This window comes from Muntiacus reevesi, chromosome 2 (genome assembly GCF_963930625.1).
Source record: "Muntiacus reevesi chromosome 2, mMunRee1.1, whole genome shotgun sequence".
Taxonomy (NCBI): domain Eukaryota; kingdom Metazoa; phylum Chordata; class Mammalia; order Artiodactyla; family Cervidae; genus Muntiacus; species Muntiacus reevesi.
Genome location: NC_089250.1, coordinates 274200996 through 274228470, shown reverse-complemented (window position 1 = coordinate 274228470; position 27475 = coordinate 274200996). Strand labels below are relative to the sequence as shown.

Sequence of the window (27475 nt, the reverse complement as noted above, 5' to 3'; positions counted from 1 at the left end):
AGAAGAACTAAAGAGCCTCTTGATGAAACTGAAAGAGGAGAGTGAAAATTTTGGCTTAAAACTCAGCATTCAGAAATCTAAGATCATGGCATATGATCCCAACACTTCATGGCAAATAGATGAGAAACAACGGACACAGTGACAGATTTTATTTTTTCAGGTTCCAAAATGATGGAAGACGGTGACTGTAGCCATGTAATTTTAAGACGTTTATTCCTTGGAAGAAAAGTTATGACCAACCTAGACAGCATATTAAAACACAGAGATATTACTTTGCTAACAAAGTCCGTGTTGTCAAAGGTATGATTTTTCCAGTAGTCATGTATGGATGTGAAAGTTGGACTATAAAGAAATCTGAGCACTGAAGAATTGATGCTTTTGAACTGTGGTGTTGGAGAAGATTCTGAGAGTCCCTTGGAGAGCAAGGAGATCCAACCAGTCCATCCTAAAGGAAATCAGTCCTGAATATTCATTGGAAGGACTTGATGCTGAAGCTGAAACTCCAACACTTTGGCCACCTGATGTGAAGAAGTGACTTTGGAAAAGACCCTGATACTGGGAAAGGTTGAAGACGGGAGCAGAAGGGGACAACACAGGATGCAATCGTTGGATGGCATCACTGACTCAATGGAGATGAGTTTGAGTAAATTCCGGGAGTTGGTGATGGACAGGGCAGGCTGGTGTGCTGCAGTTCATGGGGTCCCAAAGAGTCAGACATGACTGAGCGATTGAACTGAACTGAATCACTCAGATGATACGTTGGGAGGAAACCTCAGTAATTGTAACCAGAGACTTGCTTACAACAGGGCAGCTGGTTTTTCTCTTAGGAAGTGAGTCCAGAAAGAAATAGGGAGACCGGAACCCACATTGTCATTTATAACATAACCCCAGAAATGATATACCGTTATTCCTGCCAGAATCTGTTCATACACAGATTGAGTTCAGTTCAGTCGCTCAGTCGTGCCCAACTTTTCGTGACCCCAAGAACAGCAGCACACCAGACCTCCCTGTCCATCACCAACTCCCAAAGTCCACCCAACCCAATGTCCATCAAGTCGGTGACTCCATCCAACCATCACATCATCCGTCGTCCCCTTCTCCTGTCCTCAATCTTTCCCAGCATCAGGATCTTTTCTAATGAGTCAGTTCTTTTCATCAGGTGGCCAGAGTACTGAGTTTCAGCTTCAGCATCAGTCCTTCCAATGAATACCCAGGACCGATCTCCTTTAGGATGGACTGCTTGCATCTCCTTGCAGTCCAAGGGACTCTCAAGAGTCTTCTCCAACACTATAGTTCAAAAGCATGAATTCTTCAGTGCTCAGCTTTCCTTACAGTCCAACTCTCACATCCATACGCCTCTGTTAATTGTTGTTGCTGCTGCTGCTGAAGTGATTACGTTCTACTTTTCATCACTGCGGAGACACCCATCTTCACACACTCACACAAAGGGCTTTTGAATTTTCCCCGTTTTTCAACTTGCTGAAAACATCTCGGCTTCCCATAGAGGCAGCTCTCAAAATTCTTCTCTTTCCCTTAAGTTGTGTGAAACACTAACTTAGAACAGGCAGGAAGCAGCTCTGCTCCAGAGGAAGTCAAAGAGATTTAAAGGCATCAAAAGACAGAGAAAGGAAGCAAAGCTGGATAGAAGGACCAACAGACCCAAAACGGACTGGGGAGGGGTCAGGGGAGGCAAGGCTCCGCCCCCACTGGCCCCGCCCCTACGTACCGGCGCTTCCGGCCTCGTCCCACCCTCCCCCCTTACGTCGCCTCTCTTGGCCCCGGCATAGCGCACTCACCTTCCTCTGTACCGGATTTTCCGCCCGCGCGTGCGCAGTGTCCGGCAAGACGGACGAGTTTAAATGAGCGACAGAGAGTTCTGGTGAGTTTGTTTGTTAGTTTAAAACCCGGATGTTGTAGTCCCACGGCCTGTTGTCCTTCACACGTGGGTTTCGGGGGTCTCTGCAGACGTTCTAGGTACCGGCTCCATTTTCCCGTCCCCAGTCAGCGTGTCCTCGCATCGCCGTGAGAAGTTCTGAGGTCCGTTAGCTTAGCTGCCGGGTCCCTGGGGCCAAGTCCGCTTCCTGTTAGCATCGTTCTAGGGTCTAAGTCCTTCTCTGGCAGTTCTGCCTTCTAACTTGTAGAGACCGCTGCTTAAAGTCCTGCATTGCCCAACCCCTAGGTCCCTGATCCACGAAGAGGTGAAGGAGGCTCTATTCTGTATGGAGTTTGGTCAGGGTCTCGCCTAAGGTTTGAAGGGGAGGGTCAGCCTAGAACGCGTGGTTTTCACAGGAAGGGCCGCGAGTTCTGAAGAAAAGAATACAACTAAAAACACCTCGTTTGATTCTGTGTTCCAGAATCCCTGCTGTGTCAGTGGCCGTGGAGGATTGTGATTTGTCCCTGTTGAGATCCTCCCTCTGTGTGGGGCTGTGTTGCAGGGAGCTCGCTGTGGTTTTCTAAGTATTGAACAGCCTATTTACAACACTCGGGTCACTTCCAAGACTGATCTTACCTGAGAAGGAAGACCAGAGGAGAAGGAAACAAGGAGGCAGAAATGACTCGTTCCCAGGTAAGAGGCACAGTCCGTGTTTGTTCTGTCTCTCTTTCCTGAAATGCTGTTCTCTGGACTTGATAAGCTCCTTGACTTCTGAGCGGGTTTGTTTGAACCTACCCATAGTCATCATCCCAAGGGACCCATTGCCCTCCTGGCATATCGGTGCGACAGAAGACAGAGTATTGCCAGGCAGAGAAGCTCACTCAAGCTTTTAAGTCCCGAGTTTTTATTGGGCTTTAGCTACATAGGTGGGATTGATGACATCTCCAGCATTCTCCCCTCCTTAGAGGTTGGGCTAATCAGCCCACTTGGCTCAAAGCCCCAGACCTCTAGTCACTTCGTTGGTCTTTGTGAAATGCCCAGCCTCACAACCTGAGTCATCCCTTATTAAACCAGGGCCCACATAAGTCATCTTGTTAGGGTAAATTCTCAGGGCCCACAGAGTAATGAAGTCACTGAAGTCACTAAGGAAATTCCAAGAGTGAAAAAACTTAGATTCCAAGAGTAAAGGCAAACTTCCAGAACCTGTCAACCAGAGCCTGCTAAATTCTGTTTTTCTTTTTAAATTTTAATATTTATATAGTTTTGGCTATGCTGGGATTTTGCTGATGGTCTTGGGCTTTCTCTGTTGTGATTAGCAGTGGCCACTATCTTGTTGTGGAGCTCTGGCTCTAAGGCACGGGTTCAGTCCTTGTATTAATTCCTGGCAGGCTTGGAGGATATGGGCTTCAGCAGCTGTGGCACACTAGTTTAGTTGCTCCAAGGCTTGTGGGATCCTCCCTGACCAGGGATGGAACCCATGTCCCCTGCATTGACAGGCAGATTTCTCAACAGTGGACCATCAGGCAAGTCCCTAAATTCTTTATTACACAACGCTGAAACCTAAATCTTTCCTTTATGCCCTGTGGTATTTTCTCTGCCTCTGGTTTTTGATGTTCCTTTGGAATACCTCACCTGTTGCATGACTACAAAATATTATGTTGCGTTTCATCCTATTCTTTTATTGTTCAAAATCGTGTCAAGTCTCTCTTTAGGTGAGCTTCTTTGGCTACCTTGTAGCGATTTTGCTTCATTTAGTTTAAAATTTCAACTAGTCTATACAGTGATAGCTTCATCTGTAATTTGGCAGGTTCCTTCTATTTCGGCTTTTTAGGTTTTTATATTCAAAATTATGTTAGCTCTCCTAGATACAGCTGAGACTTACATTTGAAATATCCATGTTTGTTTTGAGTTTCAATTGTTTTGAATTTGAAGTCAGTGAAGTCTTTATGTCACTACATTTTCTAGGTAAAACATGTGATTTTCAGACTTTATGTGCCTCAGTAAAGATTTACAGTTTCTTCACATAGGTCTGGAAATGTGTTATAAATAGGTGTATTTATAACATGGTATATTTGCTAATAAAATGTAGACTGTTTCTCATATTGTGTTTTTAATTCCTGTTACTAAAGAGGTAAAAATCTTTTCAGTTGGCTCAGCAGTAAAGAATCTGTCTGCCAATGCAGGAGTCCTGAGTTTGATCCCTGGTTTGGGAAGGTCCCCTGGAGAAGGAAATGGCAACCCACTCCAGTATTTTTGCCTGGGAACTCCCATGGATGGAGTAACCTGGAGGGCTACAGCCCATGGGGTCAAAAAGAGTTGGACATGATTGATGTGACTTAAAACACATTCATGCACAATTAGAAATAGTTGTTTTACCATACATGCTAAAATACACATGAGTTCAAAAGAAAAGGTAGATGAAAAATGTTTCTTCCAGAAGATGTGTTATTTACAGAAGACTGCTTTTAACTTATGTGTGTTTCTGTGCGTGTGTGTATACAAGCAACACCTAGGGTGTATATTACAGACATCATCATTTCATGAATATTTTTATTTATTCTAACCTTTGAAAATTGTACTTACATGTTTTCCATGGCCTTAGATTGTTTCATTTTATGAAATGAATATATAGTTCCATTTTAATATATATATATATGCATGAAAATGTTCATATAATTTGATTATTTTTCTTATTTTTTGTATTCTTCACAATTAGAGAAGCTTCTAAACTTTCATTAGAGTTGTTTCTGTGTATTAGTCTGTGGTTTATTCGTTAATGTCTATAGAGTACATAAAGTGAAGTAAATTTAAGCTATTTAAGGAATGTTTGCTAAATATTTGCAGAAAGTTGGGGCAACAACATTATTGATTTTAAATTATTTCGGTTGCACATCCAAGACTCTGTAAAAACTCTCAGAAAGATATATAATATATCCTAAATAGTTCAAATGATTGTTGCTGCTGAGGATGTTATCATATTAGATCTGTAAAATTTGTAAAACACTTGAAGTTCAAAAGTAAGTATGAATGCTTACCTTAGTATTGTACTTCCTTACTGTTCAAAATGGTCATTCATTCACCACAATTTCAACATTACTAATTAAAAGAAGCTTGTTAAAAATACTAAGAAAGAAAAATAAGGTTGTTAAATAAATGGCACATTTGTCCCACTCATGGTCTCTTGGATCAGAGTATGCTTTTTAAAAAGCAGCAGGTAATAACCTGTTTCCTTGATAGGCAATTCATTCTGTGTTATACAAATACAACACTCAAAAATAAATATGCCTTTGCTGATCTGATTATTTTAAGATTTTTCTTCCAGATCAGAATCGTTTCTGAATTTGTAGGCCATAGCTCACTTCTTCTTGGGTTAGGAATATGGTGAAATTATTACTGTGTAAAAGTCATAGTATAGTATAACACCAGACCCTCTCCTGTATCGAAACCAGTCCTGTGTGAACTTGCTGTTGTCGCCTTTGGGCACATTAGGAAGTCTTCTCACAGCCACATGGCATATGTGCTTTGTGTTTCAGGGACAGCTGATGTTCCAGGATGTGACCATAGATTTTACTGAAGAGGAGTGACTGGACCTCCGTCAAGGGGCATTGTATAGGGATGTGATGTTAGAGAACTATAGGAACTTGGCCACTTTGGGTGAGGATCACATCTTTCCAGAATCCCTTATCTACTGTCACGGTTTTGCTTCCTGCATTTCTAGAATGTCTCTTGGAATCTTCTACTTCTTATAATAGCATTTCAGATCCCTAATTTCAATGGGAAAATGGGAATTTGTGAGTTTAGAAAGAAGACTTCATTAATATTTATTATGATTCTAATTTATTTCTTCCTTGATGTCATCTGCCTGCTTCCTCTAAGTTAGTGTTAATTCTGTACGTTCCGTGGTATAAAATGGTGCTACCTTCCTCTTCAAATCAAATTTCCATTACTTACTTTTGCCTTGTAGCACATGACCAGAATCTCAGAATTTGATTTTTATGTAGTGAGTGTTGTATGCTGCTGCTGCTGCTAAGTCACTTCAGTCGTGACTGACTTTGTGCAACACTATAGATAGCAGCTCACCAGGCTCCCCCTGGATTCTCCAGGTAAGAACACTGGAGTGGGTTGCCATTTGCATCTCCCTAGAGTTGTGAGGAAATCATTTTCTAGGCTGTCTTAACATTCTGTCATGCATTCTCTCCTGACCTAGATACGTACTAGATTGGAAAGTGATGAATCTCTGGCAAAACCAATATTCCTTACTGATGAACAGGTCTTGTGGTTTCTCAGCCAAACCTTGTCGCTTTTCTGGAGCAAATGAAGGAGCCCAGGAGTATAAGAAGAATGAAGACAGTGGCCGTATACCCAGGTATGTGTGAATGGATGGAACCGATGGCTCAGGTGAGAGGTCCAAGTATCAGTGAGGAGGGCATTCTTTGTTGTGTGGTTTGGGAAGGTCTGCTTCATTGGAAATAATGGAGAAGTCTGGATTTATTTCTGTTGCTGTCATAGACAACTGTCACCTGCTGTTTGAATGTTGAGTTTGAAGCCAGCTTTTTCAGCCTTTTCTTTCAGTTTCATCAAGAGACTCCTAAGTTCCTCTTCAGTTCAGTTCAGTTGCTCAGTCGTGTCCGACTCTTTGCAACCCCATGAATCGTAGCACACCAGGCCTCCGTGTCCATCACCAACTCCCAGAGTTTACTCAAACTCATGCCCATCGTGTCGGTGATGCTATCCAGCCATCTCATCATCTGTCGTCCCCTTCTCCTGCCCCCAGTCCCTCCCAGCATCAGGGTCTTTTCCAATGAGTCAACCTTCGTATGAGGTAGCCAAAGTATTGGAGTTTCAGCTTCAGCATCAGTCCTTCCAATGAACACCCAGGACTGATCTCCTTGCAGTCCAAGGGACTCTCAAGAGTCTTTTCCAACACCACAGTTCAAAAGCATCAATTTTTCAGCACTCAGCTTTCTTCACAGTCCAACTCTCACATCCATACATGACCACTGGAAAAACCATAGCCTTTACCAGATGGACCTTTGTTGGCAAAGTAATGTCTCTGCTTTTAAATATGCTCTCTAGGTTAGTCATAACTTTCCTTCCAAGGAGTAAACGTCTTTTCATTTCATGGCTGCAGTCACCATCTGCAATGATTTTGGAGCCCAAAAAAATAAAGTCTGACACTGTTTCCACTGTCTCTCCATCTATTTCCCATGAGGTGATGGGACCAGATACCATGATCTTAGTTTTCTGAATGTTGAGCTTTAAGCCAACTTTTTCACTCTTCTCTTTCACTTTCATCAAGAGGCTTTTCAGTTCCTCTTCATTCTCTGCCATAAGGGTGGTGTCTGCGTATCTGAGGTTATTGATATTTCTCCCAGCAATCTTGATTCCAGCTTGTGCTTCTTCCAGCCCGGGCTTTCTCATGATGTACTCTGCATATAAGTTAAATAAGCAGGGTGACAATATACAGTCTTGACGCACTCCTTTTCCTATTTGGAACCAGTCTGTTGTTCCATGTCCAGTTCTAACTCTTGCTTCCTGACCTGCATACAGGTTTCTCAAGAGGCAGGTCAAGTGGTCTGGTATTCCCATCTCTTTCAGATTTTTCCACAGTTCGTTGTGATCCACACAGTTGAAGGCTTTGGCATACTCAATAAAGCAGAAATAGATGTTTTTCTGGAACTCTCTTGCTTTTTCGACGATCCAGCGGGTGTTGGCAATTTGATATCTGATTCCTCTGCCTTTTCTAAAAACAGCTTGAACATCTGGAAGTTCTAGATTCACATATTGCTGAAACCTGGCTTGGAGAATTTTGAGCATTACTTTACTAGCGTGTGAGATGAGTGCGGTTGTGTGATAGTTTGAGCATTCTTTGGGACTGCCTTTCTTAGGGAATGGAATGAAAACTGACCTTTTCCAGTCCTGTGGCCACTGCTGAGTTTTCCAAATTTGCTGGCATATTGAGTGCAGCACTTTCACAGCATCATCTTTCAGAAAATGTATTCCCAAAAGCAAACCTAGGAATATTCAAATATTTCACCTCAGAAATTTAAATTTAATGAAAAACTGGGAATATACGAGGGTATGTGAAGACAGAGAGGATGCTTATACGGACATAAAGAAATGGAGACAGTTACACATAATGCTAAAATTACTGCAAAAAATCAGCAACATGAGTCAAATGGGAAAAACACCAACTTCAGTCTTCAACATCTGCAGAGAAGTGTAAGTGTTTAAGAAAAGGTTTCCATATTCTCTAAAAGGAAACGTGGAAAATCAGGAAGGTAATCTAGTCTCTAATGCAAATACTCATTCTGAATGTAAGCTTCAACTAACCATACATTCAAGCATATCTGAACACCTAAAATTTAACAATTTAAAATTGTGAGTGGGAAAACTCACAATCTAATCAGTTTGAGGGATCCGTGAGCAGGGGTCATTTTTCTTCCCGCAACAAATATTTTCTCTCCATTCCAAGATGTATAATGTTGATGATAATGGAAGAGATGCAATCCAACCATCATTGTTCAAAACATATTGTGATATGGTCAATATACAGCAACTTTCCATGTGCAGTAAAATGAATCAGACCTTAAGTAAGAGCTCCAGCTCCAATAATTACGAGAGTATTTCTGGTGGACTGAGAAGGTATTCAGGCAATGAAACTGGGTATATGGTTGAAGGAGACTCCAACCTTAAGAAACATCAGGGTCTCGAATTTTCAAACAAGGATTCTAAAAGTAATAAATGTAGAAAAGCCTTCGATCAAACGTCAGGTTTTTCTCTCATAAGAGTACTTGTACTGAACAGACTTGCACTGAATATGGTAAGGTTTCTAATCAGTCTTCAGAACTTTTTCAACATCACATTGTTCAGAATCTATAGAAAGAAAACAAGTGTAAGATATGTGGGAAAGTGTTTAGTAACTCATGCCATCTAAGTAGACATAAGAAAATTCATACAGGAAGGAAACCTTTCCAATGTACAGAATATAGCAAAGTGTGTAACCGTTGCTGACTTCTTACTAAACATCAGAGAATTCACACTGGAGAGAAACCTTATAAATGTATAGAATGTGGCAAAGCCTTTATCTGTTACAGCTAACCTATCATCACCAAATTTATATGGGAGAGAGACCTTATAAATGTAAAGAATGTAACAAAGCCTTTCATCTTCGCTCAGTTCTTATTGGACATCAGCGTATTCGTTCTGGGCATAGACCCTGTAAGTGTAAAGAATGTAACGAAGCCTTTATTCAGTGCTCACATCTTACTCAACATCAGCGAATTCATTCTGGGGAGAAGCCTTATAAATGTAAAGAATGTGGAGAGACCTTCATTAAGGGTTCTAGTCTTACTAAACATCAGCGAATCCATAGTGGTGAGAGACCATATAAATGTACAGACTGGCAAAACCTTTAGTCATAGTGGTTGGCTCACTAAACATCTGAGAAAACACACTGGAGAGAAACCATAGTAATGGAATAAGCGGTGGAAGAGGTTTGCCCTAAACATGCATCAAAAGCACAGGGTTTATAGAAGAAACCTATGGAGATGATGTAACAAACATGCAGATGGGTATTTAATCAAAAGTTAAACTGAAGTAAATATCAGAGATTGCACACTAGAAGGCTTTTCATCAATCTTCTTTTCAGAAGTTTCTCTGAAGGAGAAAGACTGTAGGGAGTACTCCATAGTTAAAACACATAGAAAGTGGATATATTAGCATGAATTGTGAGATGAAGGTTGATGGTTAGAAAGTTACAATTCTTTGCAATGTATGTATGCATGTTAATAATGACGTGATTTGAGATTATTTGAAGTGAATGTAATTCAGCACTCAAATAATCCATACTATGCCTTCTTTCTAGTGTGCTTGCAAACATAGGTTTTTGATGGTTTATTGAAGATTAGCCTTTTTATATTGTGTTGCAACCATTTCTATCTATTCTCTATTAGAAGATGAAGGATACCATAGTGTAAAATGTACAATGAACATCTAAGTGGAGGTGTTTGGCATTGATGTGAAATATCTGGAAGTTGCCATGATGTAAGTGATCATTTAATCTTTCCATGTATTAAAGTAAAACAAAAGTTGGTTGTAGCATTTCAATAGTAACATCCTTGATTTGTGAGGAGAACACAATGACAGTTCACTGCAATATTGATGTATTTTTATAATATCAATACAAGTCATGATTGTTACTTGACAATGTTGAAATAAGACAGTGATAACCTGGAAGCTTATTAGAAACCCTTCTTGGAAAAGGCATGGAATTAGTGTATATCATGCTTGCTAAGGGCTCCCTTGTTCAATAAGCTATAAAAATCACAAATCTCACATCATTATATCTAAAAATGAGTATCTTTCTCTGTACTTTTGATGTGTATTTACTCATGGATCATACCGCAGATTGTGAAAGGTTTTATTTCCACTATGTGTAAAATTAATACATGGTTATTAATAAAAGTGAATGTCTTTTAGTGTTTTTGTTGATTGTAATGAATGAAATGTTAACTCACCACCAACAGCAATCTCGCCCACCTTGCTTAAGGTTGTAGTGAAGAGACCACAGTGAACTATTTGGTAGCACAGAGAGATGGCATATGTGGAAATTAGTTTACTCACTGGCTTTAAATTTCTCATAACTTCAGATATATTCCATCATTTCTATGTTGTATCTCCTCTCCCATTTTGTAACTACTTGGACCCTGTGATGGTTCTAATAAGAAACATTATACAGAGTACTGTAGAGAGTTCCTCTGAACTGCTCCATGCTGTTGCTGCCTCAGCGTCTGACTGGGGAGCAGGCAGCATGCAGGTCCTTGAAGTCACACCAGCTAGTCCTGTGAGCGCCTGCACTAGATGACCACCTACCTTGAGATCAGCAGTCTTGCTGAACCCCAGGGCCTACTTTTCAGGCCCCCCGTCAATCACACTGAGTCAGTTTCTAGGGAGGTTGATAAGTCCAGGTGTCCCCTAGGAGAGAGGGGTCTGGAATTCTCAAGAAGGAAGAAAGGACAAAAGTTTTATTTTTTCCTCTGCATTCATTCAGTTCAGTTCAGTTCAGTTGCTCAGTCGTGTCCGACTCTTTACGACCCCATGACTCGCAGCACGCCAGGCCTCCCTGTCCATCACCAACTCCCGGAGTCCAGCCAAACCCATGTCCGTTGAGTTGGTGATGCCATCCAACCATCTCATCCCCTGTTGTCCCCTTCTCTTCCTGCCCTCAATCTTTCCCAGCATCAGGGTCTTTCCCAATGAGTCAGTTCTTTGCATTAGGTGGCCAAAGTATTGGAGTTTCAGCTTCAACATCAATCCTTCCAGTGAAAACCCAGGACTGATCTATTTAGAATGGACTGCTTGGATCTCCTTGCAGTCCAAGGGACGCTCAAGAGTCTTCTCCAACACCACACTTCAAATGCATCAATTTTTGGGCATTCAGCTTTCTTCACAGTCCAACTCTCACATCCATACACGACCACTGGAAAACCCATAGCCTTCACTAGACGGACCTTTCTTGGCAAAGAAAACTATAAACAGGGGGAAAAGAGAATCCTCAGAGTGGGAGAAAACAATTGCAACTGAAACAATTGATAAAGGATTAATTTCCAAGAGATACAAACAGTTCATACAACTCAAAACCAGAAAAACATACAACCCAATCAAAAAGTGGGAAAGAGACCTAAGCAGACATTTTTCCAAAGAAGACTTACAGATGGCTAACAAACACGTGAAGATTCTCAACCTCACTCATGACTAGAGAAATGCAACTCAAAGCTACAAGGAGATATCACCTCATACCAGTCAGAATGGCCAATGGGGGCGGAGCCTCGCCTCCTCTCACCCCACCCCTTTCTGTTTGGGGCTCTGTTGGTCCTTCTGCCCAACTGTGCTTCCTTTTTCTGCTTTTCGCTGCCTTTAAATCTCTTTGATTTCTTCTGGAGCAGAGCTGTTTCTTGCCTGTTCTAAGTGTTTCACACAACTTAAGGCAAAAGATAATTTCTTTCTTTCTTTTTTTTTTCTTTATACACAGCTATTTGTTTAGCTGTGTGGGGTCTTTTGTTGCAGCATGTGGGATCTAGTTCCCTGACCAGGGATTGAACCTGGGCCCTGGGCATTGGGAACTGGACCAATGCTTTAGCCACTGGAACACCAGAGAAGTCCCGGCAAAAGAGAATTTTGAGAGCCACCTTGATGGGAACCCGGGATGTTTTCAGCAAGTTGAAAAAAGGGAATATTCAACAGCTCTGTGTGCAAGTGTGTGAAGATGGGTGTCTTGTAAGTGCTGAAAAGTTGAATATAATCCCTCAGATGATCCGTTGGGAGGAAGCCTCAGTAATTGTAACCAGAGACCTGCTTACAACAAGGCAGCTGGCTTTTCCGTTAGGAAATGATTCCAGAAAGAAAGAGGAAGACCGGAATCCAGTGTCATCCGTAACATAATCACAGAAATGATATGCCATTACTCCTGCCACATTCTGCTGATATAAAGACTATTCTGGTAATTCTTGTTGCTGCTGGTGCTGAAGCAACCAATTGCCCTCCTTCAACCAGGACTGAACAAGTTTCCAAGAAGCAGGACCTTTTATGCTAAAGCTGGGCAGGAAACTAGCCCAGTGGGGTGGGTCGAACACTTTAACTGCTCTTCAGTCAGTTCGCTTCCCAAACACCCTCCCCACTGCTGGCTTTCTTTCCTCATCTCCTCACGCAGTCCCTGAAAGGATATTCTGGAGAAGAGCTAACAAGACAGGAAAGAGAGTGCCACAGACAACTGTGTCCAAAGAGAGTACACCTTTCTCTTTAAATGTGAGATTAGCAACTTCCCTGGTAGTCCAGTGGTTAAGACGCTGTGCTTTTTTCCACTGAAGGTTACGTGGGTTCAACCCCTGGTGGGGGACCTAAGATCTGAGAGTTGAAGATTTAATCATTTCTTACATAGAAAGCATTAATCAGTACAATATAACAGAAAATATATATCAAGTTAATCAATCACTTATTAAATAAAACGTGTTTAGGAACTTCCCCGGTGGTCCAATGGTTAGGACCCCACCTTCCGATGCAGTGATTGTGGTTCCTTACCTAGCAGGGGACCTACGATCCCAAACGCTTTGGGCTATGAAAAAAAATGAAAATATGTTTCTGAAGTATCTGTGAGTGGGGACAAATTCTAAGTAGGGCATATGGATACTGATTTTCATGATTAAAGTATCAATAGCTCAAATCTCACGGTTCCCTGCTGGAACCTCAGGTTGTGAATATGACTTTGGTCACTAAGAACTAGGAGAACATTCTCTAGGGAGTTGGCACTAAGGTGTCAACTTAGTCTGCTCTTGCAGACTACAGTGGAAATCATGGGGGAATTTCTGTCTAAGAGACATTGAATCCTAACAGTATAGACAGGGAGTATTTGCCTCAAGACACTTTTTGAGAAGTTCTATGACATTTCAGGCAATGCGGTATGAACATTTCACCTCCGTAAAATGGCAGATGGAGAAATTCCCTCTCATTTTGAAATTCCCTCAAATTGAAAATCCTTCTCAGATACTTTGGCTCCATGTCACTACTCATAATCTAAAGGGAGGCACAGTTCAGTAGTTAACTAATTTTTGGTAGAAACACTTCTCATGGTGACAAACTATACAAGCAGACACATGAAACTCCCTTCCTTTCTTAGACCTCAGTATCTCCTACTGCTTCCATTTGAGCCCTTGTCTGTCTCCAGGGACCAAGGGGAGTAGAACCTTCTGCAAGCATTTCAGTAGTCTCTTTGGAGATGTTGGCATAAACTTTTAATTGTTTTATCACTAGCAACTGAGCAATAAAGGTTTTCACAAACAATCTCAGTTCCCCAAGCCTGTCTCACATCAAAGCTACAGGTGAAAAGATAATTGCTGTTCTGAGGGGACGTGAATCACAGGATGACAAGCCCTTATCTAGGGGTCTGGCTGCCTCCCTCCCTGCCACAGGAGCAGCTTGCTGTGACCAGAATCCACTGTCCGGGAAATGGGACGACGTCAAGTGAGTAGTTTCTATTTCAGCCTGAGGGCAAGAATCTGCAAGAAACAGGTGCTTTGGGGAGTCTCGGTTGGTGACCATACAGGAAAAAGGAAGTGTTCTGACTGAAAGTAATCCAGGGCCAAAGCAACACGGGAAGGAGGAATAATTCAAAAAAGTAAATGGAGCTATTAAAGAGAGATTGGGTGCTACACCAGGTATCAGTTCCCAATGCCTCTTAATGTATCTTAGTGTAATTCTTTTTGAAAAAATATTTATTTGGCTATACGGGATCTTACTTGCAGCATATGGGATCTAGTTCCCTGACGAGGGATCAAACCTAGGCCTCCAAACCCAACCTCCCCCACCCGCCACCCACACTGGGAATGAGGAGTCTTAGTCACTGGGCCACCAAGGACGTCACAGTGTAATTTTTGTGACAGTGATTGTTACTGTTGAATCCAAGCCATATGAAACCTGATGTTTAATGTAACTAGTGACTGGAATTGCATAGATAGATCTGAAATCATGGAGTACCTTACAGAAAACATGCATTTTTATGGTTACTATACGTGTGCCAATAGCAGCTCCATGAATAATAAAAATAAATTGAAACTATAGGAATGATCTGTCTTTAATAGAAACAGTGTATACAGTTGACAATTCTGTGCTTAGTCGATGAATCGTGTCTGACTCTTTGCAACGCCATGCACTGTAGCCCGCCAGGCTCCTCTGTCCATGGAAGTCTCCAGGCAAGAATAGTCTCTTTCTTCATTCAGTTCAGTTCAGTTCAGTTGCTCAGTCATGTCTGACTCTTTACAACATCATGGACTGCAGCACGTCAGGCCTCCCTGTCCATCACCAACTCCCAATGTCTATTCAAACTCATGTCCATTGAGCCATGATGCCATCCAACCATCTCATCCTCGGTTGTCCCATCTCCTCCTACCCTCAATCTTTCCCAGGATCAGGGTCTTCTCAAATAAGTCACTTCTTTCCATCAGGTGGCCAAAGTATTGGAGATTCAACTTCAACATCAGTCCTTCCAATATTTAGGGCTGATTTCCTTTAGGATGGACTGGTGGAATCTCCTTGTAGTACAACGGACTTTCAAGAGTCTTCTCCAACACCACAGTTCAAGAGCATCAATTCTTCGGGGCTCAGCTTTCTTCATAGATCAACTCTCAAATCCATACATGACTACTGGATAAACCATAGTCTTGACTAGACATACCTTTGTTGGCAAAGTAATGTCTCTGCTTTTTAATACACTGTCTAGGTTGGTCATAACTATTCTTCCCAGGAGTAAGGCTTTTTTAATTTCATGGCTGCAGTCACCATCTGCACTGATTTTGGAGCCCCAAAAAATTAACTCTGCCACTGTTTCCACTGTTTTCCCATCTATTTGCCATGAAGTGATGGGAACAGATGCCATGATCTTAGTTTCCTGAAGGTTGGGCTTTAAGCCAAATTTTGACTCTGCTCTTTTACTTTCATCAAGAGGCTTTTTAATTCTTCTTCTCTTTTTGCCATAAGGGTGGTGTCATCTGCATAGCTGAGGTTATTTTATTTCTCCCAGTGATCTTGATTCCAGCTTGTACTTCTTCCAGCCCAGCTTTTCTCAGTATGTACTCTGCATATAAGTTCAATAAGTAGGGCGACAATATACAGCCCTGACGTCCTCCTTTCCCTGTTTGGAACCAGTCTGTTGTTCCATAGCCAGTTCTAACTGTTGCTTCCTGGCCTGCATACAGATTTCTCAAGAGGCAGATCAGGTGATCTGGTATTCGCATTTTTCTAAGAATTTTCCACAGTTTCTGGTGAAGGTTACTGTTGGTTGTGGGTTAACACTTCATTCATTACAACCAACTAAAACACTAAAAACCATTCACTTCTACTAATAGTCTTGTATGAATTTCATACATAGTTGAAATAAAATCTTAATAATCCATGGGATGATGCATGATATGGTGTGTAAAACAAAGCCTAAGAAACAATTAGTAAACATATATACACTAATTGCCTGCCTTTCCCAGAAGGGTTTCCAATACGTTTCTACGTTATCACAGAAGCTGTCTCTTTCAGCACTGTCAAGTAACATTCATGACGTGCTGAAATTATAAAGGTACATCAGTATTGTAGTGAACAGTGATGGTGTTCCTCTTTCAAATCAACTCATATAACTATTGAAAATTTATAACCAACTTCTGTCTTACTTTAAGACATGGAAAGATTCCATGATCACTTACATCATGGCAACCTCCCGATATTTCACATCAATGACAAACACCTCCATTTAGATGTTCATTGTCCATTTTACATTGTGGTATCCTTCATCTTCTAATGGAGAATAGATAGAAATGGTTGCAACACAATATGAAAAGGCTGATCTTTCAAGCATAAACCATCCAAAACCCATGTTTGCATACACACTATAGAAGTGAAGCATAGTATGGATTATTTGAGCATTGAATTGCATTCACTTCTAATAATCTCAAGTCACGTCATTATAAACAAGCATACATTGCTAATAATTCTAACTTTCTAAACGTCAATCTTCTTCTCATGATCCATGCTAATATGTCCATTTTCTGTGAGTTTTAACTATGGAGTGCTCCCTATAGTAATTTTCCTTCAGAGAAACTTCGGAAAAGAGGATTGATGAAATACTTTTTAATATGCAGTCTCTTACGTTTCTTTATATCTGACTTTTGATTAAATAGTTTTCTTCATATTTATTACATTAGTTCCATAGGTTTTGTATATAAACTCTCAAGTTTTCTGATGCATGTTTATGACAAACCTTTCATCACTTGTTCCATTACCACTGTTTTTCCCTGGTGTGTGTTCTCAGCTGTTTAGTGAGATGACCCCGATGACTAAAAACTTTGCCACAGTGTTTATGTTTTTAAGGTTTCTCTTCAGTATGAACTCGCAGATGTGTAGTAAGAATTGATTTCTGATTAAAGGCTTTGCCACATTCTGTACATTTATACGGTTTCTCTCCAGTATGCACTCGCAGATGTCTAGTGAGAATTGATTTCTGATTAAAGGCTTTGCCACATTCTGTACATTTATAAGGTTTCTCTCCAGTATGGACTCGCAGATGATTACTGAGAACTGATTTGTGATTAAAGGCTTTGCCACATTCTGTACATTGGTATGCTTTCTCCCCAGTGTGGATTCGATGATGTGCAATTAAATTTGAACTCTGAATAAAGGCTCAGCCACACTCTGTACAATGCTAAGGTCGCTCTCCACTATGAATTCGCTGATGTCAAGTAAGCTCTGAACAACTGATAAAGGCTTTTTCACATTCCTTACATTTTAAAGTTTCTCCCCAGTATGAATTCGTTGATGATGGGTAAGAGTTGAGTTCTGACTAAAGGCTTTGCCACATTCTGTACATATATATGGTTTCTCTCCAGTATGCACTCGCAAATGTCTAGTGAGACCTGATTTCTGATTAAAGGCTTTGCCACATTCTGTACATTTATACGGTTTCTCTCCAGTATGCACTCGCAGATGTGCAGTAAGATTGATCTTCTGATTAAAGCCTTTGCCACATTCTGTACATTTATAAGGTTTCTCTCCAGTGTGCCCTCTCATATGTGTAGTAAGATTGTTCTTCTGATTAAAGCTTTTGCCACATTCTATACACTTATACGGTCTCTCCCCAGTATGAATTCGCTGATGTCTAGTAAGAGCAGAACTGTTCATGAAGGTCTTCCCACATTCTGTACACTTATAACACTTCTCCCCCACATGAATTCGGTGATGTTTACTAAGATTTGAACTCACAATAAAGGCTTTGCCACATTCTGAACATTTATAGCATTTCTCTCCAGTGTGAGCAAGCTGATGTTGAGTAAGAAGTGAGCGACGGACAAATGTTTTGCCACATTCTGTACATTTGAAAGATTTCCTTCCTGTATGAATTTTCCTACGTCTACTTAGATTGGATGAGGTACTAAAGACTTTCCCGTGGATCTTACATTGATGTCCTTTCTGTGGATTTTGAATAGTTTGCTGTTGTACAAGTTCTGAAGACTGATTAGAAGCTTTATCATATTCACTACAATTATAAGTGTTCTCTCCAGTGGGAATAGACCTTACAGAACGAAATGACATCTTATAAAAGATATTTCTACATTTATTACTTTTAGAATCCCTGTATGACGATTCAGGTACCTGATGTTTCATAAAGTTTGAGTGTCCTTCAACCTTATACCCAGTTTCATTGCTTGAATACCTTCTCACTCCACCACAAACACTCTTGTAATTACTGGGGCTGGAACTCATAATTAAGGCCTGACTAATTTTATTACATGTGGAAAGCAGTTCCATATTAGCAATATCATGATGTGTATTGAACAATGACAGCTGGACTACATCTCTTCCATTATCATAAACATTATACATTGTGGAAAAGAGAGGAAATATCTTTTGCTGGAAAAATAATGACTTCCTGCTCCCAGATCCCTCAAATTGAGTATATTGTGAGTTTTGCCCCTCATTTTTAAATTTCAGGTGTTCGGACGTGCTTGAATGTATGCTTAAATGAAGGCTACATTCAGAATTGTGTGAATGAGTACTTGCAACAGAGACTAAATCACCTTCCAAATACACCACGTTTCCTTTCAGAGAACATGTATGTTTCAAAAGGTGATGTAAATCTTTTTTAGAAAACTTACACTTCTCAGCAGATGTTGAAGACTGAAATTGGTGTTTCTCCCAGTTTGAATCATGTTCCTCATTTCTTTTTGCAGTAAGGTTTGCCTTATGTGTCACTGTCTCAATTTCTTTATGTCCATAAAAACATGTCTGTCTTTCATATGCCCTCGTATATTCCCAGTGTTTTATTAAATTGAAATTTCTGAGGTGAAATCTTTCATATATTCCCAGGTTTGCTTTTGGAAACAAATCTTTTATCCTTGGTTTTTGTGGCATCAAATCCCAGGTGTCTTGTGGAGACATAGCTGAAAGATAACAAATAATAAGTAATTTTGCCTGCTATACTCAGTGAATATCCTTAAAGATTTAGAGAAAACTGATAAACCCTTTACTAGCTCAAAAATAAAATAGAGAAGGGAGGATCAAGGTGCCAGAGTATTAGGAGGACACAGACTTTTCTTTCCACAAAATCATCAAGAATACATCAGAAATGGAACTCTTCTCACAGAGCCAAGCTGAACAATAGCAGAGGCCCTTGGAAATCTACAAGGACAGTTACATTCCTGCTGAGCCAGGTAGGACAAGAGAAAGAAGAAGCAAAAGGAAGAGGAGAGAAGTGGGATGGGGCCTGCAACCCTGGGGGGACATGAAAGTGAGGAGTGTCTGCACATCCGCGGAAGCCCCTCGTCGGGGAGCTCCGTTTGGACAGAAGAAGAGCCTCATTCTCTGTGGGAGAGAACATGGCAACCCGCGTGTGGCAGCAGGACAGAGTTAGACCTGCACACGGGGTGCTGACCCCTGCCCTGCCCACCCAGCCTGAGAGGCACACCCACTGCTGCAGACAAGGTCTGGGTGCTGAAATGTGGGGTTCGGACAGCAGGCCCAGGCAGAGGACTGTGGTTGGAAGTGAGGAGATATCCTGAGGGGACGGGAGTAAGGGAGACGCTCTATAAATGGGATGCTTGTGGAGGAAGCCTGAACGACCCCAGAGCAGGACACAAATCTCTGGACCAATCTCAGGCACCAAGGTGCAGGCACCAGAAGGATGACTAACGAGGTGCCCGTAGCCTTCAAAACAGAGACTACAAGCAGAAAACTGGGCAAAATGAGATGGCAAAGGAATGTGTGACACAGGGAGAAGCAGGCTAAGAACATACAGAACCACTAAATGAAGAGGAAATGGGCAATCTAAAGATTACTTCTTGATTTTAGTCATCCAAAGTGGAGACACCAAACATTTTCACAAATCCTAGCTGCCTAATAATTCTTTATTCCACTTCTTGTCCAACATGTTTCAAAGAATGTTCTCCTAGATGCTTCAACCTAAAAATAACACATGATATTGACAGAGAACTAATCATAAAGTGAAGACACATAGGAAAATATCTGAGGAAGCTCATTACACATAAGATAAATCAATAATTTTTTTTTAAGAAATAATTTCTTAAGAAATTAAATGAAAGAGAGTCTTTGAAAATATCCTTGGAACACTGGAAATTCTGCTCATTACACTCTGGAGACCTCAGTGGGAAGGAAATAGAATGGGAAAGACTAGAGATCTTTTCAAGAAAATTAAAGATACCAGGGGAATATTTCCTGCAAAGATGGGCACAATAAAGGACATAAATGTTATGGGCTTAACAGAAGCAGACGTTCTTAACAAAAGGTATCAGGAATACGTGGAAGAGCTATACAAAAATATCTTAATGACCATGATACCAGGATGGCATGATCACTCGCCTAGACACAGACATCCTGGAGTCTGAAATCAAGTGGGTCTAAAGAAGCATCACTACAAGCAGAGCTAGTGGAGGTGATGGAATTCTAGCTGAGCTATCTCAAATCTAAAAGATGATGCTATGAACATGCTGCACTCAATATGCCAGCAAATTGGGAAAACTCAGTAGTCGCCACAGGACTGGGAAACGTCAGTTTTCATTCGAAACTCAAAGAAAGGCAATACACAAAAATGTTAAAATGACCACACAGTTGAACTAATTTCACACACTAGCAAAGGCAGGCTCAAAATTCTCCAAGTAAGGCTTCAACAGAATGTGAACTGAGAAATGCCAGATGTTCAAGCTGTATTTAGGAAAGGTAGAGGAGCCGGTGATCAAATTGCCAATATCCCTTGGATCATTGAAAAAGCAATAGAGTTCCAGAAAAACATCTGGTTTGGTTTTATTGACTATGCCAATGCCTTTTACTGTGTGGATCACAACAAACTGGAAAATTCTGAAAGAGATGGCGATACAAGACCACCTTACCTGCCTCCTGACAAATCGCTATGCAGGTCAAGAAAAGACAGAACCAGACATGGAACAATGGACTTGTTCCAAATTGGGAAAGGAGTATGTCACGACTGTATATTGTCACTCTGCTTATTTAACGTATATGCAGAGTATATGATGCATGAGCCCTGGGTGATCCCTGGGTTGGGAAGATTCCCTGGAGAAGGGAAAGGCTACCCACTCCAGGACTCTGGCCTAGAGAATTCCATGGACGGCATAGTCTGTGGGGTCGGAAAGAGTCGCATATGACTGAGCACCGTTCCCTTTCACTTTTCATCATGCTAAATGGTGGACTGGAAGAAGCACAAGCTGGAATCAAGATACAGGGAAAATATCAACAACGTCAGATATTCAGATGACACCATGCTCATGGCAGAAAGCAAAGAGAAACTGAGGAGTCTCCTGATGAAACTGAAAGAGGAGAGTGAAAAGCTGCCTTCAAACTCAACATTCAAACAACCAAGATCATGGCATCCAGTCCCATCACTTCATGGAAAATAGTTGGGGAAACAATGGAAACACTGACAGGCTTTATTTTGCGGGGCTCCAAAATAACTGCAGATGTTGACTTCAGCCATGAAATTAAAAGATACGTGCTCCTTGTGTGAGAGCCATTTCCTAAGTAGGTTGATAAGAAATCTAGGGGTCCCCAAGGGGAGAGAGGTCTGGAATACTCAAGGAGGAAGAAAGGACAAACTTTTTACTTTTTTTCCTCTACATTCCTTAGGATTATATAACAATAATGTATCCTGCCTGGGGACAGTCTCTGGATTAAACCTTCTGGCTAATCCTGTTATCTTACAATGTAAATTATGGAAGTAGGTCTAGTCTTTACAAGGATTATATAACAATGTATCCTGCCTGAGGACAGTCTCCGCATTAAACCTTGTGGCTAATTCTGATATTTTAAAATGTAAATTATGGGAATAGGTTTGGTGAGGCCTTTACAAGCTCCAGACATTCTTTGGATTCATTGAAGAGAATATAACTCCATTGCTAGCAATACCAAGCGGGTACTCTTGCTGCCCTCTTCTGATGTCTATGTCAGAAGCTTTCTCTATCTCCTTTATACCTTAATAAAATTTTATTACACAAAAGCTCTGAGCGATCAAGCCTCTCTCTGACCCCAGATTGAATTTTTCTCCTCCAGACGCCAAGAACCCCGGCGTCTTTGCATGATTCAGCAATAGCCTTGCACTTGGGAGGAAAAGTATGAGCAACCTAGACAGCATATTAAAAAGCAGAGATGTTACTTTGCTGAAAAAATGTCTGTCTAGTCAAAGCTATGGTTTTTCCACTAGTCATGTATGGATGTGAGAGGTGGGCCATAAAGAGAGTTGAGTTCTGAAAACCTGATGCTTTTGAACTGAGGTGTTGGAGAAGACTCTGAGTCCCTTGGGGTGCAAGGAGATCACATCACTACATCCCAAAGGAAATCAGTCCTGAATATTCATTGCAAGGACTGATGCTGGAGCTGAGGCTCCAATAATTTGGCCACCTCAGGCAAAGAACTGACTCACCAGAAAAGACCCTGATGCTGGGGGAAATTGAGGGCAGGGGAAGAAGGGGGTAACACAGGATGAGATTGTTGTATGCATCACCAACTTGATGGACATGAGTTTGACCAGGTTCCAGGTGTTGGTGATGGAGAGAGAAGCCTGGTGTGCTGCATTCAATGGGTTTGCAAAGAATGGGACACAACTGAGAGACTGAATGAACTGACTGATAGGTATAATTGATTCTTTTTGGTGTATAGTAGTACAAAATTATAAAAGAGCTGTATTCCAATTAGAACTTTTTTAAAAGATTTCTTTTTATAATCTAGAAATTCTTATAGTTTCAATCAACCATTAATAATATGGGTGGAAAATGTGCTAGGCTTTTTTTGTGTGTTTGTGTGCTAGGCTTTTATGCCAATTTATTTTTAAAATTCTATGAGGTAAATACATATATTAAAGTGGTTTTAAAAAATAAAAATAGTTTAGCGTTTTAGAATCAGGCCTGATACACTTCAGATATTTAATATGAAATCATAAAGGGAAAAGAGAAACTTTGAAGTAAACCTGAGATGTGGATTCTTTGATTTTCAGAAGGTTTTATTTTCTGCAGTGAAAAAATTACTTGAATTTGAAATTTATTTAGAAGGTTCTGTCTCTAACTCCCAGTGGATAGGAAGTTATAAATCAGACAAGAACCTGTCCCCAGTATTCCTAGAAGTTTAGCAGTTTCTCTACCACTTTACTCACACATTTTTCTCTAGAGGTAGAAAGAAACTTTCAAAGAACAGTCATACAGTTACTCATAAATGGCACAATTTTCCTAGGATCCCCAAGAAATGGAAGAGCAATCAATAAATGCAGTTTGTGACAAGCTAAGAGAAGACGTTTAGTTTACACTGTGATGGAGAAAAGTAATCACCAGAGGTGAATTCATGCATGATTTAAGAGAGAAAATGGGGAAGGTGATCCATTTCTTTCACAGTAGTAAAAATAAAGCCAGGTTTTCCAAAATCATTTCCACTGAGGCACATCTTCCAAAACCACGTGACAAAGGCTGACTTCCTCTCTGCTTCTTGGACCTCTCATCTGAGTCCACTGACAACTACCTGGGTGTATGGCTGCTGTGTCCATTCTCCTTATACTCCTGGGGTCGTTCAATTCCTCCAAAAAGGTGACCAGGTTCGGCTTAGAGGCCACAAGACCTGTTCATCAGAGAAAGGAATATTTGTGTTCTTAGAGATTCATCCGTGTCCAATCCTGTATGTATTCAAGTGAGACGGGAATGCATTGGAGAATGTTGATAAAGCCTAGAAAATGATTTCCCCAAATACTATATTCAAAGCACCTCTACAACACTAATAAATACATAACAATCAAATCCTGAGATTTTGGTCACATGCTGCTAAGGCAAAAGTAAGTGTGTAAATGTGAAATTAACAGAGCGTGCAACTATTTAATACCACAGAACGTATACAATTACCACTCACCTAGAAGGAAGCAGGCAGAGTACATCAGGGAAGAAAAAGTTTACCAGCATATCAAACCATCATGAAGCCTTCCTGTCTAAATTCACAGACACTCACTTCGCCCTAGAGAGCAGAGATCTGAAACCACTGTGGGAAGCAGACAATTTCAGAAGACATTCTAGAAATGGAGGAACCAAAACCTCGTGGGTAGGTAAGCGATTCTGGAAGGAAGTTGTCCTCACCCAAGGAGGCCAGGTTCCCGTAGTTCTCTAACATCATCTCCCAGTACAAGTCCCGCTGACCGAGGTCCAGGCATTCCCACTCCTCTTGAGTGAAGTCTATGGCCACATCCCGGAAGGTCAGCCGTCCCTGGAATACAAAGTACAGATGCCATGGGGCCGTGGGAAGACTTCCTTATGTGATCCAAGTTGGAAACAGCAAGTTCAGAGAATTGGTTTTCCTTTAGGAGAGTGCCTGCTATTACAAAAGAATATAGCTTTTACACAGTGACATTTTCACCGTATTTTTAACCCCAAGAAAAGAGGATGAGGTATGATCTACAAACTACTACAGAAAGTAGTATGACTAGGAAGAGGAATTATAAAATAAATATTGGCATACTTATTTTTGACTGTTGTACTCATGTGACACAGGATAAACTGTCTATAAAAAAAAAAAAAAAAACTGGAAATATTTTTTTAAAAATACATTCCATTCCAAACATTCTGGAGTGAGACCAATGTGCCACATTTTAAACAAGCTTACTTGAGCTAGTAACGTTTAAAATTCTGCTCCATGAATGACCAATTTGAAGAGCTATTAGGTAGAACAGTAAGGAAAGAATTCATCCTTAACTTTGAACTTTAAGTTTTCTACAGATTTTGCAGGTCTCAGAGTAGTAACCTTGGTGGCAAGAATCATTTTAACTATTTAGCACCTACTATATATGCAGGTCAGGAAGCAACAATTAGAACTGGACATGGAACAACAGACTGGTTCCAAATAGAAAAAAGGAGTACGTCAAGGCTGTATATTGTTACCCTGCTTATTTAACTTATATGCAGAGTACATCATGAGAAAGGCTGGGCTGGAAGAAGGACAAGCTGGAATCCAGACTGCCAGGGGAAATATCAATAACCTCAGGTATGCAGATGACACTAACCTTATGGCAGAAAGTGAAGAGGAACTTAAAAGCCTCTTGATGAAAGTGAAAGAGAGTGAAAAAGTGGGCTTAAAGCTCAACATTCAGAAACTTAAGATAATGCCATCTGCTAACATCACTTCATGGGAAATAGATGGGGAAACAGTGGAAACAGTGTCAGACTTTAATTTTTTGGGCTCCAAAATCACTGAAGATGGTGATTGCAGCCATGAAATTAAAAGACGCTTACTCCTTGGAAGGAAAGTTATGAGCAACCTAGATACCATATTAAAAAACAGAGACAATACTTTATCAACAAAGGTCCATCTAATCAAGGCTATGTTTTTTCCAGTGGTCATATATGGATGTGAGAGTTGGACTGTGAAGAAAGCTGAGTGCCGAAGCATTGATGCTTTTGAACTGTGGTGTTGGAGAAGACTCTTGAGTCCCTTGGACTGGAAGGAGATTCAGTCAGTCCATCCTAAGGGAGATCGGTCCTGGGTGTTCATTGGAAGGACTGATGCTGTAGCTGAATCTCCAATACTTTGACCACCTCATGCGAAGAGTTGACTCATTGCAAAAGACCCTGAGGCTGGGAGGGATTGAGGGCAGGAGGAGAAGGGGACAACAGATGATGAGATGGCTGGATGGCATCACCAACTCCCAATGGACTTGAGTTTGAATAAACTCTGGGAGTTGGTGATGGACAGGGAGGCCTGGTGTGCTCCGATTCATGGGGTCACAAAGAGTCAGCCTGGACTGAGAGACTGAACTGAACTATATTTCTGACAGTTTTTCAGAATCTTCAATGTGCAACAGAAATAATTTAAAATCAATAATGTTGCTCTTGCATCCTTTAGAAGGTATTTTAGCAAACATTTTTTAAAATGGCAGAGGTGAAATTTTACATCAGTTTATGGACTCTAGACAGTAATAAAACACAGACAAATATACAGAGACAACTCTGCTGAAAGTTTACAGAAAATTCTGTATTCCTAAATAATACTAAAAGCAAGAAACGTGTTAGTCACTCAGTCCTTTCCTATTCTTTGCAACCTCGGGGACTGTAGCCTGCCAGGCTTCTCACTCCATGGGATTCTCCAGGCAAGAATACTGGAATGGGTAGCCATTCCCTTCTCCAGGGACCTTTTCTGAAGAAAGAAAAGAAAGAAGAACTTCATAGCATGGGAATCTCACAGAAGCACAGGAACCAATGAACATCTGAGGTCATGGTGTAAGAAGTCCATGGGAAAATGTATTATCACTGCCAGGTATTTTGGCAATATTATGAAAACCATTAGCTCAGTCTACTATGAAAAATAATAATTATGCTATTCTACAGCATATATTCCTCCCATGTCCTGTAACTTAATAATACGTATCCAGGTTACTCCTTGCCTAAGAGAACACATACACTAATCACCCCTTCCTCCAGACAGGCCATACATTTTTCTGCAACTGTCCAGTGTAAACTCATGCTTATTGATTACTGGCTAATTGTTTCACTGTCTGAGCACATGGCACATGAGTGATGGGGTTATTGAGATTATATTTACCCTTCCTTAGTTTATGTAAGTCTCAAGGAATTTGGGGCGGTGGGTTTGGACATGTACACATGGGGTATAAAAGATTTTCACAAATGCTGGTCGGGGTCCTTGGCTAAGAGGAGACTCTGTCTTGGACCCACCTGTGTAATAAACTGCACCCCACTATCTGCATTGTCCTTCTGATTGAGTTTGTTTCCTGGAATGCATGGCTGAAACATTTCCATTGGGAATCTCAGACACCAGTGACCCCCCCCCCCCCCGTGTTCATTTCTCACAAAGGGAAGTCACTAATTCTTGTTGAGAGTTCATCATGGTCTACAGAAAGCCAGGATAGAGTGAAGAAAAGGCTGTGGACACAAGGGAGAAGCAGCCTAAGAGCCGATCTTCACCATTATAAGAAATAAAGGGAAAAAAGACGTTGACAACAACAAAGCCCCCAATGAGAAAAATTAGAATCAGACAGTAAAGGTGTGCAGCTTCTCACTCTGGCTGTTTCAGGAGGAAAAGCAGACACAGCCCCCGACCCGGGACAGGACGTTTACCTGAGAAGCTGCCATTCCCTCGTCTTCTTCCTCCTGCTCTGCGTCTTCTTTGGGGATATTATGTCCCAAACTCGTATACATGCTAAGAAAATATCTTTAAAGGCATCCACTCAGCTCTTTCACCTTCAGCTGCTGCAGTGAAAAGGAAGAGAATGACTTCTTCTGTCTCTCTCCCTTTTCTGACCTCTTTTCTGGCTTCGTCTGTCCCAGAGCTGTAGTGGGAAATCAAGATTAAGCTGATATGCAAATCACATCCTGGGTTTGGTGCTCACTTTCCCCACTCTCTTTGCAGACCACCCCGAGAGTTCTCTTTCTTTCCGCATTAGAGAGCCAAGCCCCAGAACAATTCACAAGAGACAAAGGACCCAACTTCTGGGCTCCCTGACTCTGCCTCTGAGGGTCTTTGAAACAATGCAGCAGGAAGACCCGCTTCCAGGAGCCCTGAGCT

The 27475-nt window shown here is 41.1% G+C and overlaps 1 protein-coding gene, 1 long non-coding RNA gene and 1 pseudogene across 2 annotated transcripts; 2 read left to right on the top strand and 1 right to left on the bottom strand.

Moving 5' to 3' along the window:
- Positions 1-10274, top strand: part of LOC136157626 (zinc finger protein 345-like) — a 33123-nt pseudogene extending 22849 nt beyond the window's left edge.
- On the top strand, positions 1833-5946 carry LOC136161719 (uncharacterized). Its single transcript, XR_010661764.1, has 4 exons — positions 1833-1879; positions 2355-2566; positions 5407-5527; positions 5838-5946. It is a non-coding gene; the product is annotated as an uncharacterized lncRNA (long non-coding RNA).
- A 6501-nt stretch (positions 10275-16775) lies between the features above and the next one.
- LOC136157625 (zinc finger protein 420-like) lies at positions 16776-27108 on the bottom strand. The gene is made up of 5 exons (XM_065919448.1): positions 27028-27108; positions 24040-24166; positions 23438-23516; positions 17227-17978; positions 16776-17059 (listed from the first exon to the last, which is right to left on the bottom strand). The coding sequence occupies exons 1-5, from the start codon at positions 27106-27108 to the stop codon at positions 16776-16778; spliced, it is 1323 nt and encodes a 440-aa protein (XP_065775520.1).
- Between the last annotated feature and the right edge of the window lie 367 nt (positions 27109-27475).

Coding starts and splice junctions, on each gene's coding strand:
- LOC136157625 (XM_065919448.1), bottom strand. CDS start 27,108: ATGTATACGAGTTTGGGACATAATATCCCCAAAGAAGACGCAGAGCAG. Junction 17,979..23,437: donor CACAGCAGCCATACACCCAG/GTAGTTGTCAGT, acceptor TCGTTCTGTAAG/GTCTATTCCCACTGGAGAGA. Junction 17,060..17,226: donor GAACTCAACTCTTACCCATC/ATCAACGAATTC, acceptor ATTTAATTGCAC/ATCATCGAATCCACACTGGG.